This window comes from Rana temporaria, chromosome 13 (assembly GCF_905171775.1).
Source record: "Rana temporaria chromosome 13, aRanTem1.1, whole genome shotgun sequence".
Taxonomy (NCBI): Eukaryota; Metazoa; Chordata; class Amphibia; order Anura; family Ranidae; genus Rana; species Rana temporaria.
In genome coordinates, this window is record NC_053501.1 from 68,214,410 (window position 1) to 68,231,571 (window position 17,162).

The following is a 17,162-nucleotide window of genomic DNA, read 5'->3' on the forward strand; positions in this document are numbered from 1 at the left end:
CTTCTTTTAGTTGTTGCGCAAAAAAAAAAAAAATCGCAGAGGTGATCAAATACCACCAAAAGAAAGCTCTATTTGTGGGTAAAAAAGGACGCCAATTTTGTTTGGGTACAATGTAGCATGACCGCGCAATTGTCATTCAAAGTGCGACAGTGCTGAAAGCTGAAAATTGGCTTGGGCAGGAAGGTACGTAAGTGCCCTGTATGGAAGTGGTTAAAAACAGGTCAAAGCATGCATTCTGCCAGATAAATACAAAAAGGTATTCCAAAATTCTAAAACAATTGCTGGGCATGCCGTACTCACCACAGAATTACAGTTAATAGGGAATCCTAGTGTCAAAACCTCTACCATGTCACACTGCACACAGAAAACCATAAGCAGAACATTATTGCTCATGGTTTTCTGTAGGCAGCGTGACAAACTAGAGGGATTCCATATCAACGTACATGCTAAACTGAGGGAGAACATCTTAAAATAACTAACATTTCTAGGATCCCGAAAGATCGTTTCTCCTATTGACCTTCTCACCTGGGTCAAGTAATCTATGAGAGCCAGATTGGCCTTCTCTAGTTCTGCTCCTGACAGTAAGGGTACAGGATTGGGGTACTGGAGCTGTTTTTTGTAATCAGAAGGTAGCAGGTCTGGATACATCCCAATAACATGCGTAGGATCTGGCAAAACAGGATCACAAACAAAAAGTAATGCAAACACAATTTTCACGTTTAAAACACAATTTCCTAAAGGCAACAACTGATTGTTTTTTTATTTATTTTTTAAGACATTATAGGCAAGATCTGTATATCATATACAGATTGGAAGTCGACACTGACACTGTTACACAAATATATCAAAAACGTTTAAATCCAGGACATTCAAGGTCAACCAAAACTTTAAAAATGTTCAGCAATGTAACGCGGGCAGAAAGATTACTACATATCAAATTTTATATCCCATAAGGCTGCATTCACACCTGAGCGTTTCCTTTTCAGGCAGAAAGTCTCGCGTTTTTGCTGCAATATTGCACAGGTCAAAGTTTTTTTTACCAATGTAAAAAGCAGAAAAAAGCCTGTAATCTGCCCAAAAAGAAGCTCATGTACTTTGAGCTTCAGGCTACAAAACGTTCAGATGTGACGGGGCCATTTAAATAATTGGGATTTTGCTTGTTGGGCATTTTACAAGCTTAGATGTGAATGGAAGTTCAAAACCAAACATACCTGCCACTGTGCTCACATCTAAAGCTCAAATACATAAGTGGATTACCACTACCACCCCAAGACTTATCTTTGTAGCCAGTGAACCTACTTTGGTTGCAGGGAACTGTGAGTAGAAGACAACTGGGGTACATTTATTTTTATTTATATTTTTGAGCATTACTGTCCTCTCATACATGGCATGAAAAGAAAAGAAAAAAAAAAAAACCTGAAAAATGTACAATCTGAACTTTTATTGACTAATGTAATACAGCAGTGCTTCCCATTCTCAGTCATCGAGTACTTCACCACACACAATATTATATATATATATATATATATATATATATATATATATATATATATATATATATATATATATATATATATATATATATATATATATACACATACATACACACACACACGTACGTACGTACGTACGTACGTACGTACATACATACGTACATACATACGTACATACATACATACACAGTGGGGGGTATTTGATCCCCTTCCAATTTTGTGTGTTTGCCCAATGACAAACACACTTTGGTCCTCTTTACAGATTCTCTCTAGATCTTTAAGGTTTCTTGGCTGTTGCTTGGCAACTCAAAGTTTCAGCTCCCTCCATAAATTTTCTATACGATTAAGGCTTGGAGCTTCTTGGTGCTTATAAACATGATTTAAACAGAGTTAAAAAAAAAAAAAAAATCTTGAGTATTGACAAATAGCCAAGAAAGGCTCAATCTATATGTGCATATTCTATAGCCTGCTGAAAAACCATAGGGTAAAATTGATCAGCTAGATATATGTAGTCCAAACACCAACGCACTTCAAGAGTTAGGCTCGTCTTCAGGAACAGCCAAAGTGACAACACCCAGAGATATAGCAGTGAATCACATATAGAAATGTAGTCTGATGAAATATTAAAACCACACTATAAATAGTGAATTTTCTCAATCAAGCAGGGAATCATTAGACAGGGCCAGACAGCAGACTAAAAGAGCTACATTACACAAAACAAGAGGGCCTATATTATAATATATATATATATATATATATATATATATATACATATATATATATATATATATATATATATATATATATATATATATATATATATACACACACACACACACACACACACACACACACACACACACACGAAAAGGAGGAGCAGCACAGTGATGAATTCATTTGACATGCTGCCATCTCCTCCTATCAGCATGCTTCATGTCAGCACAAGAATTGATTTGAAAGACTCCTTGTTTTGCTTCTACCTTTCAGACTCCAACCCTTATGTAAAAGGACAGCAAGAGGCTGAAACCAGGTCATTCAAGTCATTAATTTGTGTATGTCTGCCTAGAGTTCAACTTAAGTTCTAAAACCTTAACTCACCGCTTTGTTTGCAACTATTAAAAAATGCTGTATATGCAAGTATGTTTTTGTTTCTGTTTATTACAAGCATTTCCATTAAGTGTGGGTGTGGGTATATGAAGATGCAGAAGCAGGCTCATAGGAGACTACATTTACATTGGAAGACTTTTTAGGGACTACATGGTAAGAAAAACTTCCACATAAAGTAGGTGTCAATATGTGTGTGAAGTGCCCTCTTACCAGTGCCAAGTTTGGCAAACACTTGCATAGAATCATCAAAGCGCTTCTGGCAAAATAGGTTGAAGGCATAGAGGTTCTGAATATGATGGATCTGCTGCCGCTTCTCACCGTTTGCATCATCTTTCATCCTCTGAAAAGAAACACATTAGCATTAATCTAGAAACCTCCAAATATTCTGAATGCTTTAAAGTGGTTGTAAACCCACTTTTTTGACTTTTACCTACAGGTAAGCTTATAATAAGGCTTACCTGTAGGTAAGGAGAATATCTCCTAAACCTGCACGGTTTAGGAGATATTCCCCTCGCAATGCGGGCGGCGCATGCGCAGGGGGGAATCCACGGCGAAAGGACCGGTATCCGCCGGACCCTGACGATTTTAAATCTCCCGCGCGCGAGTGACGTCATCGCCGCTCCAGCCAATCACAGCGCTGGAGCGGCGATACCCAGAAGACACGCCGGAGCAAGATGACATCCTGCTCGGCGTGGACCAGGTAAGTGGTGTTCACCTCGTTCCGAGGTAAGTATTTCATAATCGGCTAGTATGCGGTGCATACTAGCCGATTATGCCTTTTGCCTTGCAGGTTTAAAAAAAAAAAGTTTATGCGGTTTACAACCGCTTTAATTGAGTACTTGCAGGACACAAATATGAGTTAGCAGAAACTTGGCTACTAGAATTTCAATAGAACAGTAAAACAAAAAAACAGTGAGCAGGGGAACTAAACAGCAGCAGGAAATGACACTTGGTGCTTGGAGAGAGGCAACTAAAGACTATAGAAACATGTGATTTGTTCTGATAATACGTCTGAGGTTTAAAACCACTTTAATATATATATATATGTAATTTAATTTATCCACCCCCCCCCCTTTAAAAAGGTAAATGCAGCTGAAAAAAATAGATTTTTGAGCATGTTGCTAGATCGTTTGTATAAAGTATATAGACTGCTCAACCTCCCATAAATTCCCCTGGTGGTGCACTGTACCACCCAAGACCCCCCCCCCCCCCCCCACACACTTCAGAAACTGGATATCATAAGAAATAATTGCCAGCATGCAACATCTCCTCCAATACAGTACTTCTTTACTGAAAACACAAAAACAGCGGCTAAACGCACTTCCGCCTGAACAGCCCTCATCATAGCTATGCCATTTAGGTAGAAACATTTTAGCAGCTGGAAATTGTGTGGTGCTAGACAGTTGTAAGATTTGGGAGTTACTCATCAGGTGTTGCATGTCCTCTACCAAAGGTGCGTACGCACCAGCAGGTACAGCAATGTGCTACTTTTTTTACTGCTGAGCTAGGCATTGCACTTCATTGGCAGGGCTAGAAGAGGGGCCAACATACAAGCAGCTACAATGCCAGAAAGGTTGACAAAGCTGCATTGATTTCAGTGCAGAAAAGTAATTTCACCTTCTCAAAACCTACTCATCAAAGGACCAAAAGGGCAATTACAAAATGTTCCTAGGGGTAAAAAAGAACAGAGAGCCCATTCTAACTGGTTTGGGTAACCTACATTAAATATGCGATTTAAGGGCCAGTTCACACCAGACACAGTCCTGTTTAGTTCTGTGCGCTTTTTTTCTGCATAAAATGCATGCACAGCGTTTTCCATGTATTCCAATGGCTCTAGTTCACACCATGCAGTCAGTCTCTGCATGGTGTGAACTAGAGCCAACTAGAGCCATTGGAATACATGAAAAACGCCATGCATGCATTATTAGTGCAGAAAAAATGCGAACGGAACTGGACCGAACTGCGTCTGGTGTGACCACAGTTCTACTACTTTAAAGGATAAGTTCACCTTTCTGAACATGTTAAGCCTCGTACACATGATCAGATTTTCCACCAACAAATGTGTGATGGAAGGGTTTTGTCGGAAAATCAGACTGTTTGTACGCTCCAAACAAATGTTTTATAGCACGCTTTCAAATTTTCCGACAAAATGTGTGCCGTCGGATAATCCGATCGTGTGTACACAAGTCCATTGGAAAAAATCCAAAGTACAAACACGCATGCTCCGAACCAATGCTAACCAAGGCACAACATTAGCAGAAGTTGCCCAAAGGGTGGTGCTAAAGAGCTGAAAAACCACATTGTTTTGTGTATGTTGCCTGAAAAAAGTTCTGCTGTCTGTATGCATAGCAAGTTCACGGCCAATGCCCTTTGCAGAAAATTCCACGGATTTGTCCGATGGAAATCGGATTGTGTATACAAGGCTTTACACTCCTATTTAGGGTGTAACATGTTCGGCATCGGACCCCTCACCCCCTCCTTGTGACAGTGAGCCAGGGACCATTTTCCTGCACACGCTGTCACAATTCAAAGAGAGCGCGGCCATGTGGGGCCCACACAACTGAATCACCAATTTACAAATCCCTGTGCATCAATGAACTACAAGCACCAACAGCCTGAACGAAAAATGAATGCATATTTAGTGAACCTGAATTCATAAAGTGATTTGTCATCTTATAGCCCTGGTGCCCTAGGATTAGAATTGGGGGAGGATAAACTTTCACTGCCATGAGCACCACCATTGCAGGAAGGAGGGAGTCAACACCACTATTATAGAGCAAAAAAAAATAAAAAATGTAATTGGGAAATATCTATTAACATTACCCATCAAATGAAGGTCCAATTTAGGCCGGGAGAGAAAACAAAAAACAGAAAAACACAAAAGGTATAATTCACCTAAATACACCAAGTCACTGCAAAGATGTACAGTTGTACTAACAAATGCCAAAATTGCAAAACTGGTTTCAGACATTAAAGTATAACTAAAGGCAAAACTTATTTTTTAATCTTAGTTTTGGATGGAGTGCGGAGCGATTAGATCCATTTGTCTTGTTTACCATTATCATGAAAGGTAAGAGTAAAAGAACATACCAAATTTTGGGTTGTCCCCAGAAAAGTAATAGAGGAGAAATCTTCCTATGGGGACACTAGTTCTGATAACCTGGGGTTCCCAAGGAATTCCATTACTTTGCGGGGATTTCCTCTCACTTCCCGTTTAGGTATGGGACAGGAAGTGAAATTTTTGCAATGGGACACAGATGGAGGCAAAAATAAATAATTAGAGAGAATATATATATATCTCTCCATCTCACAGAGTTTTTAACCCTCCCTTACTATATCCAAAATGGAGAAAAGACTAAATAAAAAAAAAAAAAAGTTATCCCCTTTAGTTCCACTTCTAAGATTTATTTGGACCTTCATCCTTAAGGGCTTAATAAACTCATGATAGCACCCTTTTGGCTACTTACTGCTAGCTGCAGTGCAAGCTCAAACTGTTTATCCTGGAGCAGCTGCTGTATCTGCGTAGCAATTGAAACAGGGACCAATCTCCAGACAAAATGATTGCTAGCCACATATACAATGTTTGTTCTAAGGAGAGAAAATATTTAATTGGAAAAATGCTAGTCTTCAAGTAAACATTTATTAAAACAATACAACCAACTTACAGTGGGGGAAATTTGATCCCCTGCAGCTATTGCAAATATATATATATATATATATATATATATATATATATATATATATATATATATATATATATATATATATATATATATATATATATATATATATATATATATATATATTTTAAAATGATAGAGACAGAATATCAACCAAAAATCCAGAACACATAAAACAAATACTATAAATTAAGTTGCAGTTCAGTGAGCAAAATAAGTATTTGATCTCTAAGCAACACATAACTTAGTACTTAGGTACAAGACAATTCTCAATTTTTTATTTTGTATGTATGTTTTAGGTCATTGTCATGCTGAAAGACCCATCTTCAGCGTTCTGGCTGAGGGAAGAAGGTTCTCATCCAATATTCCGTTTCTCTGCTAAAAAGGTACAGACCAACTTTGCTGCATTGAGGGGCCAATGGATGGGGCCATGCATTGTAAAATCTTGGATGAGAACCTTCTTCCCTCAGCCAGAACGCTGAAGAAGATGGGTAATAAATGGGTCTTCCAGCATGACAATGACCCAAAACATACCTCCAAGGCAACAAAAAAAGTGGCTCAAGAAGAAGCACATTAAGGTCATGGAGTGGCCTAGCCAGTGTCCAGACATTAATCCTATAGAAAATGTATGGAGGAAGCTCAAACTCCGAGTTGCGACAGCCAAGAAACCTTAAGGATTTAGAGAAGATCTGTGTGTAAAAAAAAAAAAAAAGTGGACCAAACCCCCCACTGAGAAGTGTGCAAACCTGGTAACCAATTACAAGAAACATCTTACCTCTGTGCTTGCCAACAAGCACCAAGTACTAGGTCATGTTTTGCTTGAGGGATCAAATACCCATTTTATTCACTGAACTGCAACTCAATTTATAACATTTGTATCAAAATCTTCAAGCGATTAAATCATTATTTTCCCCACTGTACATATAAAAACACGTCTACTTATATTTCTCTGCTTAGCAATAAGGCACTATATGTTTTTAATTACAAAGATATTACCATGCAATAACTTACAATGCTGAGTCTAATATAATTCTTTATTCAAAGATTTTTTTCAATTATAACAAAACATGTGAATAATATAAAAGCAATATGGCCATGCCTATTCAACAAAAAGCAATAGTTTGTTGAATTGTCGAAGGGACATGCTGGAAATGTTCTTAATTAGCTGCAGCCATCGATTAATGTATTCTGACAGCTGTCAGAATACAATGTCCGGGTGGGAGGGTGGTTAAATTTCTTCATACAGCCAAGTCGCTGGGATGCAGGAATTTGTTAATTTTTTTATGTTTGGCATACTGCCTGACAGCTGAACTCCAGGCCCAAAATGTTCTCAATTAAAGAAGAACTCCTCCTGGTTGAAGTTTTTCCCCAGGCACAAGCCCTCCAGTTTATTATGCTTAGAACATGGGTGAGCACATCAATGACTCTTTTTCTCTGGAGGTCGAGCTACTGTATTATTTACAGTTGGGTTATGTGTTAACTGGCATTATGCTATTCGATCCTTGCCAAATTTCTAAATGTATTCACTGTAGATGCATTTGATCCATTTGTTCAGTGTACTTTCTTTTACTCCAGTTATTTCCACAGTGAAATTCCAGATGTGTAGCCCACCGCTGGACATGTGGAAACATGCCTTTCGGTGCAGCCCTAGACAAAACAAGCAGTTAACTCATGCAGTAAGGTCACAGCCCCATTGCATGGGACACTATTTGCCTGGAGTTCTTTTTTAAAGCGGAGGTCCCGCAAAAAAATATTAAAAGCCAACAGCTACAAATACTGCAGCTGCTGACTTTTAAATAAAATGGACACTTACCTGTCCAGCGTGCCCGCGATGTCGGCAGTAGGAGACGAGCAATCGCTCGTCTCCCTGCTGCCCCCGCTGCCATCCTCGGTGAGGAAATCAGGAAGTGAAGCCTTGCGGCATGCGCAAGTAGCATGGCTCGTTCCCAGTGGTCCCCGCTGTCTCCTGGAACCAGTGTGTTTCCCAGAAGGACAGGAATTGGAGAGACTCTCCCGGAAGTGGGTGCAAATACCTGTATTATACAGGTATCTGCACCCCCTCCCCCCTGAAAGGTGCCAAATGTGACACAACGAGGGAGGGGGGTTTCCGAAAAGCAGAAGTTCCTTTTTTGGGCGGAACTCCGCTTTAAATATATTCTGCAATAGCTACAAAAGTTATAAATCTACACTGCGTGCAGCAAATGCCTTTGCCAATTCAGATATTTCCTTGTAAGAATAGCAGTAACATCATCATTGAGAGAACAGAGCAGATCCATCCACTCCTGGAGAAAACTACAGGAGGGAGCAGCAGCTACACGATCTCTCAATGACAGGAAAGCAGGAGAACGGAAGGTGAAAAGCCAACTTCCCATAAGATGTTGATATTTGCATAACAGAACAAAAAGTTCAAAAGGGGTTGTAAAGGCAGAAGGTTTTTTATCTCATAAGCCATTTAACCATATGATAAAAGGAAAAAACAAACAAACAAACAAACAAACAAACAAACAAACAAACAAACAAACAAACACACACACACACACTGTCCAGAAAAGGTTGACAGGAAAGAAATCATTTTTTTTTAAACAAGCATGTTACAGTGGCTTGAAAATAATATTTTTTACAAATAAGTGTGGCGTGCATTTGTAGTTAGCCTCTGAGTCAATACTTTATGGAACCACCTTTCACTGCAATTACAGCTGCAAGTCTTTTTGGGGGATGTCTCTACCAGCTTTGCACATCTAAAGTCAAACTTTTGCCCATTCTTCTTTGCAAAATAGCTTTGCTATGGGGGCCTTGCTGGGGCTCTGGGCCCCTATAGCAAGCCGTTTGCTATTGGGGTACGTGTGCATGCTCGCTGCCAAGCCAGGTCTATGTGTCTATGAGACACAGCGCAGCTCAGCCCCGTCCCCTGCTCCTGTCTTACTAGCAGCGATTGACAGCAGCAGGAACCAATGGCTCCTGCATCTCAACCAATCAGGAGGCAGAGAGCCATGCACAAAAGCACAGTACTAGCGGTACAAGTCAACGCTCTGATATTTTCAAAAGGAGCAATAATGACATCCTTCAATGATATTTGACTAGACACTACCACAATCTGTTAATAGAAGCTTAACAACAGAGCAAAAAACACAAATACAAGCGTCTCTGGGATTGGTAATAAGACCTTGTCTTCGTTATATAAAAACGCACAAACATGGACTGGCTATTTTTGTAAATGGGCACTAAAAGTACCCTTCACACTTGCAACAGTCTAACACTGATTGTGGAGGGGCAAGCCTAGGTACTAATGCCACTTTTAAAGTGGAAGTAAACCCTTCAATTTGATAGTTACAATAAACAGTTAACATTCCCGGCATGCCGGAAATGCTAGCTGTCACATTTGCTTGTGCTCTCAACCAAACTGTCAAACCATCCAATGGCTGGTTTCATAACAGGTCACATGTACAGCATCATGGCAATTGCAGATTAAACAGAGGTCAAGATGGCCGCTTCCTTGGCTGAAAACGATAGGAGGGTTTACTTCCACTTTAAGTTAAAAAGGTACAACGCTTTCAAAGTTCCTTAAATCCTTCTTCAGGTTTTAAAGCATGACAGAGGTATCCAAGGATTCCAAAAATCTTTCATCTTTAATGAACGTAATGGGGTTGTAATTCAGCCCCCAAGGTTTTACTTACCGCTGAGCGAATTTACGGCTCAGGTGACACGCTCAGCCTCTCTTCACGGGAAGCTGGCTCTTGATTGGATAGATTGATAGCAGCGCAGTCATTGGCTCCCTGGCTGCAGGGGGGTGGGGCCAAGTCATACATTCTGCATCTATAGACGCAGAATGAATGACTTGGGAGCATACCTGCAAAATAACCCCCCCGGGAGAGCGCTTCTCCTAGGGGGGTTATATGACGTGGGGAGGAGCCGCCGTGGGGCCCCAGAAGTCTGTGTTCGGGGCCACTCTGTGCAAAACGAGCTGCACAGTGGCAGTAAGTATGACATGTTTGTTATAAAAGAAAAGGGAGAAAAAAAAACACACACCACAAACCACGATCCTTTAGTCTCACTTTAAGTTGGATAATAAAAAAGGGAAAGGCTACAATACCAGTAGTATTGTAGTAGTAGTAGTAGTAGTAGTAGTAGTAGTAGTAGTAGTAGTAGTAGTAGTAGTAGTAGTAGTGTACAATACTCTACTACAAAAAAAGAAATGAGGCAAGAAGCAAAGTATAGCATCCATACCAACCAAAATCCATGTTACACCATTAACTTAGACATAAACGGATTGGCTGCTATGGGTTGATAAACTTTATAAGCTTATTGCTTTGCTCATGTAACCAATATTGAATAAGGCCGCTAAGATCTGCATCATTAAGTTAATATCTGTAAAATCACATTAGTCACTCACCCTGCAGATGAAATGAAGCGGGGTCGCTGAAGTTCAATACTCTGCACCAGCAGACGCGGTTCAAACGTCCGTACTTCCACATATCTTGGCAAGACAGCAATAATATATGGAGGCTGATACTCTGTTATGAAGAAAAACATAGGCCAATATTGCACTTAATTGAAGGCAAGAATTGGTTACATCTAGGAACTATAGCAACTAGCAAAATTGAGAACATTTGTAACTACTTTAGGTTGAATAGCAACTAAGGAAAGCTTACAGAAGTCTCAAATACAAATCTATTGCCAACACGTTCAAAAGGCTCTCTTACTGGAGACTAAGGCTGGATTCACACCTATGCATTTTTTGTGCTTTTGCATTTTGCAGATTTGCACTACAGAACATGTTCCAAAGGAAACAATGTTAAATGGACTGTAGTGGAAATCTGCAAAATGCAAAAAGCACAAAAACTGCATAGGTGTGAATCCAGCCTAAAGACTGCTGAAGTTCTATATAAATCTCTTTATATGCTTAAAGCTAGAGCTGCACGATCATTAAAAATAAATCACGATCGATTCAACCCCCCCCTCACGATCGTTATGCAGAATTTCCCGATTAATTTATTTAACAAGTGTAGAGTTCTCTGTTCACTTAGCTGTCAAAAAAAACTGGGCAGTCTGTCAAGTTTTTTACAACATTGTCATAGAGAACTAGAAACATCGTTTCTGGTTTGTTTACACTCGGTTTTAGTATGGGGGTCAGAGAGGCATCAATGAGTTTTAGTGAAGATTGAAAGCAAGGGAAAATTGTAACAATGAAATTAAAAATTACTTGTACAGTAACAATAGGTCAGCTTTGATAGGAACTAAAGAAATGTGTTTTGTATTATAAAAGTATTTTTTTTTTTTTTTTTTTTATAAAAAAAAAAAAAAAAAATTATTATTATTATTATTTTTTTTATAATTATTAATAATAATAATTGTTTTGCACAAAGCAGCTCTGAACCTCCTCTGCTGGGGCCCCATGCAGGCATTTTGTCCTCCTCGTCTTTTTTTTTTTTTTTTTTTAGTGTGACTTGCAATGGGGGCATTTGTAAAGGTTCGATTCCAAGACGAGCTGTGTGCGTCTATTGACACATAGAGCGTGGCACGGCCCAGCCCCCCTAACAGGATTTGATTGAAGGGTAGCTGCACATGAAAACTTTTTTTTTTAACCTTAATGCAACCTAAAAAAAAAAATCCCATAATAGCTTTCTTTACCTTAGTGCAGTCCTCCTTCACTTACCTCATCCTTTTTGCTTTTAAATGTCCTTATTTCTTCTGAGAAATACTCACTTCCTGTTCTTCTGTCTAACTACACACATTAATTGGAGGCTTTCTCCCTGGTGGGGAGAAAGCCTATTGATGGGGGAGGGGGTAAGCAGAAGTGTCAGAACGCCCACTAACACACAGCTCCTTACTCTATCTGCAAAGTAGAGTGTCCTGACCCTCCTGCTCGCCCCCTCCCCCTCAAGAGGCTTTCTCCACACCAGGGAGAAAGCCTTGCATTACTGTGTAGTTACAGACAGAAGAACAGGAAGTGAAGATTTCTCAGAAGAAATACGGAAATTTAAAAGAAAAATGGAAGGATGAGGTAAGTGAAGGAGGACTGCACTAAGGTAAAGGAAGCCATTTAGGGAATTTTTTTTTTTACCCTTACAACCCCTTTAAAAGTAAAGAAACTTCTCTGTTGTGTAATTGCGTAATAGTTTTAATGGACTCTGAACTACAGACAAATGAACAAAAATCTCACCCATTGCCATTGGTATATCTGTCCAATTCAAGGCACACTTTGGCGTGCATGTTCCCTCCTCATTAAGCACCACTGTCAGATCATCCTGACCCACTGCAACTTTTCCATCACCCAGAGGTACTGCCAGTGGTTCAAGCTGCTTGCCTGTTGGGAACAACTCTTTAATAGAGCCTTTACCATCTACCTGCAGGAAAAAAAACTGACCATCATCAACCAGTCCTACAGATAACTTATACTACTTAACAAATAACAAACATTTTTTTCTCTAGCTTATTATTAATCTCTTTAAAAGCTTGTTAGAATAATTAAAAGTGAATGGCTGTACGGGGGGGGGGGGGTCAGGACAGGTTTGATTATTGGGAGGAGAGTACACGAGTTCCCAGCACAGCTAGAGAATTGACCACAAAGTGTTCTCCTGCTTAGTGTGGTCAGTTTGTAATGGGAAAGTAGAGACTGACAGGTACACCAGTGATTTTACACAATAGAAACAATAAAGAGAGAACAGGATACTTTTTCATACAAGTACATGGTACAGCAGGCACATATCAATATGAAATGTTGGGGGTAACAAATGCTTTAAAACATATACTGGTATGCATTTTGCCTGTTTACCATTTGTTAAAATCCCAACTTACCCTAATTAAATAATAATCCCTCTTGAACCCCACACAGATGGAGTTTTCGCACCATGCCATGGATTTGGGAACATCAGGAACACTGAAGTCTCCCTAAAAATAAAGTCAAATGTGTAAGAGCTTACTGTACAAACGATGTAAATCCATGCTCCAATTTATATTTACTTGCATTTTGCTATTCAAGGTGCAGGAAACCCAATACAGTGACTCCTAGATGATTACTGCTATCATTTGACAATTGCGTAAAGAGAGAAAAAAAAAAAAAACACAACCCACACAAGCACACATACTGTAAATACACTAGTAACACAAAGATGGGAAATTCACAGTGCCGACTGAAAACACGCAAAAAAGTTAATGTTTTACTATTTTTAAAATACATTTATATAAAAACACTTTTCATAAATACACCTACGCCACCCACCCCTCCCAAGCTGAACATAACACCTCATACACTTTATATTCGATAGTCTGTGTGGCTTATATGTATTTTTCTATGCATGCCTTCAGCAGAGTAAAGGTAATATCCATAACCTGATGCCCCAAGTGTCATATGTTGTGATAAGATATCCAACACCCACATCTGTGGGGGGGGGGGGGCACAGGGATTGACATGGTGAGCCCAGAATCAGTAGAAATGGAATCTGCATTTTATCCTGCTGTTATTCATATATAATCTTTCGCTTGTTAGCATTCATAGTTTTTCATACCTTCAATGCCGTCATGGCTCGTACCTCCCCTTGGCTGCTGCTATACTTTGACGAATTCAGTCGGCATCATGAAAGCCCCATCATTTGTCACCAGTGTCATTTTTGAGAATGTGGTGGTGTGATTTTGGGGATGTGGTGCTTAGATCACTCATCAGTCTGAACAGTGCTTCCAGTAAAGATTTATAGGACAGAAACTAAGTTTAAAGGGTAGATTTAACCAATTCATCCAATTTCCCCATCTCTAGGTATCTAAAATATGTCATTATTAATGGCTCATAGCTCAATCACAATGCATGCACCACCTTAGAGGTAGAAAAACGTTGCTTTCCTATACTGAACCTCCAAAATGCAAGAACAAAAAAAAAGGTACTATGGAGGATGATTACCTCATTTATTACTCACAAATACACAAACCTTTGCTCTGCTGTTTAACAGAATTTAAAAAATGTGCCAAATGTTAAGGGTGTTTTAGAAGGCAAACTACAAACACAGTCACCTGAAGTTCATGGAACGATCTGTCCTTCCAGAAATATAGCTGCAATTTTCTACGGACAGCCACACACATCTTCAGAGTCTCTTCTCCAGATTTAGCGATCTGCAACAATGACAATTTGTTTTAAAAAAATTAACAAATGCAGTCATGGCCAATAAGGATCAATGCAGCACATTTGGCTGCACTGATGTTACCTGTAAGTTTTCATGTACACGGGACATTTTTACAACCTCTCCTGAACGATTTAACTTGACAGATAGTAACCCACGAAAGTGCCGCCTTTAGGTTCAAAAATCTATATTTATTTTTTAGATAGCCCAAATCGCCAATAAACGAAACGCGGCTAAACGCGGGCTTACCGCATTTGGCGTCAGAAACTTTTGCGTCTGAACTAATTTTTTTGCCTTCAAAAGAAAGGCCTATAAAACGCAACTGCCTAAAAACAACAGTAAACACACCTGTGTACATGTACACATAGGATAACATTGAAGGAGTTCAGGGGTAGTGTCTAACTGCCTCTGAATGTCCATTTAGACCCCATTCACACCTGAGCGACAGCCGCGTTCAGCGGTAGCGGCGTATTTTGCCGCGGGTGTGAAACTTTCAATTTTTTTTTTTTTTTTTTCAAAAGTCTTCCCATTGCTGTCAATGGGAAAACGCCACTGTCGCCTGAAAAAAAGGGTCCGGGACTTTTTTTCAGGCGACAGGCGTTCGGCGTCTATGAGACGTGAACCATCTCCATAGACAGCAATGGGAATTCTCCCCTCTAGCGGCAGAAGCGTCCGGCGTCGGGCGTTTTGTCGCTCAGGTGTGAATGCAGCCTTAGCAGCAGCAGTGTACATGGGGCCTTATTTACTTTACATTCTCTTAAATCTTAGCTTTTCAAAACAGCAATTTAGATAATAAATAATAAAATGCATTAAAGCGGATCTCCACCCTAATTACATCATTTGCTTAATAACAATGGCGCTATCTGTTATGCTAAAAACGGTTATTTTTTTTTAGCTAAATGTGTACAGTACCTGTACATTACTGTACCTTCCGGTCTGCATGTATGCGGGAGTTTTCCGGGCATTGCATCACTTCCTGTTAGATGCAGTGCGCTCTGCGCAGCCGTGTTCTCAAATCTCGCGCTATTTCGAAAGTCGCTGTTCCCCGTTGCTTGTGCTCGTGCGCATGCGCGAGATCGAGGGGTGGATGCTGGGGCATCGGCATCCACCGGAAGAAGGGATTGCAGGCCTGTGGGCTTATGCCCACAGTTAAAATGGAACCAAAACGGAAGGAGGAATATAAAAGTTTATATTTAACACAGGATGGCAGTGGAGCATTAACAAAAAAAATGTTTTTGGCGTGGGAGATCCGCTTTAATCTTGAAGAATTCAATAAAATTATGAAAGAAAGTATGTCTTTTAAAAACATAAGTTGCTTGAACAACATTTATCCCCAGCTTCCATATTTAAATAAAGGGGCACTAGAGACAAGTTAAACCACACGAGGAGGTACATAAATATTTTTTCATAAAAAAGGGGTCTTCAAGGAAGTTGAGAACACACTTTATAACAGGGGTTGACAAATTTGCTTGGAATCTAGGAGCCAGGTAAAAAAGTTAGGAGCCAGAAAACGCGCCCCGTCCCGACGAGCTTGCGCGCAGAAAGCGAACACATACGTGACCAGCGCCCCCATATGTAAACGGTGTTCAAACCACACACGTGAGGTATCGCTGCGATTGGTAGAGCGAGAGCAATAATTCTAGCCCTAGACCTCCTCTGTAACTCAAAACATGCAACCTGTAGATTTTTTTTAAACGTTGCCTATGAAGATTTTAAAGGGTAAAAGTTTGTCTGCATTCCACGAGCGGACGCAATTTTGAAGCGTGACATGTTGGGTATGAATTTACTCAGCGTAACATTATCTTTCATAATATAAAAAAAAAAAAAATGGGGATAACTTTACTATTGTCTTATTTTTTAATTCAAAAAAGTGTAATTTTTTCACCAAAAAAGTGCGCTTGTAAGACCGCTGCGCAAATACGGCATGACAGAAAGTATTGCAACGTTTGCCATTTTATTCTCTAGGGTGTTAGGATAAAAAATATATATAATGTTTGGGGGTTCTAATTAGAGGGAAGAAGATGGCAGTGAAAATAGTGAAAAATGACATTAGAATGGCTGTTTAACTTGTAATGCTTAACTTGTAATACCAACGGCCACCACCAGATGGCGCCAGCTCACATCTGGTGGTAATAACTTGTAATACCAACGGCTCACCACCAGATGGCCCCAGCTCAAAAAAAAAAAAAAAAAAAAAAAAAAAAAAAATTTTTTTTTTTTTGCCCCCCCTTCCAAGCCAAGTCGCCAGGGCCCCATTTCTAGTCGCCATGGCGACCTGGCGCCCGGGATTTGTCGAGCCCTGCTTTATAACATCACTAGTATTTGATGTATCCAAGCCTCCTCTGATCAATTGACTAATGCTGGCCATACACTCCACGAAAAATCGTCTGAACGAACTTCCGAAAAACGAACGTTCGGTCGTGAGCGCAAACGATAGTGCCATCATGTAATGACCGATAAATCGGTCAGTGGACATAAATAAAAAAAAATTGGTTCGTTTTTTTTTTTTTTTTTACATATACCTAGTGCAGAAAGTTTGGACGGGAAACACATTAACCTTCCGATTTATCGTTCTGCAGAAAATTTCCAAATGTGTCCTTCGTTTTTTTCAGGTCAAAAACGTCCCAACGATTATCGATTTTGTGCCCATTAACTGGCCAAAAACGAAAGAACTGTCTGAAAGACCGATTTTCGGCTAAATTTTCATATAGTGTATGGCCAGCATAAGTATTACTCCATTTGTCATTTGAAAATTAAATAATTTTTAAATCCAA

The 17,162-nt window shown here is 39.7% G+C and overlaps 1 protein-coding gene across 1 annotated transcript in view; it reads right to left on the bottom strand.

Moving 5' to 3' along the window:
- Nucleotides 1-17,162, bottom strand: part of VPS39 (VPS39 subunit of HOPS complex) — a 70,899-nt gene that overhangs the window by 39,954 nt on the left and 13,783 nt on the right. The window contains exons 6-12 of the mRNA XM_040333162.1: nucleotides 14,282-14,380; nucleotides 13,076-13,168; nucleotides 12,441-12,624; nucleotides 10,671-10,791; nucleotides 6,068-6,188; nucleotides 2,811-2,940; nucleotides 526-668 (exon numbers count right to left, since the gene is read on the bottom strand). Of these exons, the coding sequence (XP_040189096.1) occupies nucleotides 526-668; nucleotides 2,811-2,940; nucleotides 6,068-6,188; nucleotides 10,671-10,791; nucleotides 12,441-12,624; nucleotides 13,076-13,168; nucleotides 14,282-14,380 (891 nt within the window). The remainder of the gene's footprint in view (nucleotides 1-525; nucleotides 669-2,810; nucleotides 2,941-6,067; nucleotides 6,189-10,670; nucleotides 10,792-12,440; nucleotides 12,625-13,075; nucleotides 13,169-14,281; nucleotides 14,381-17,162) is intronic.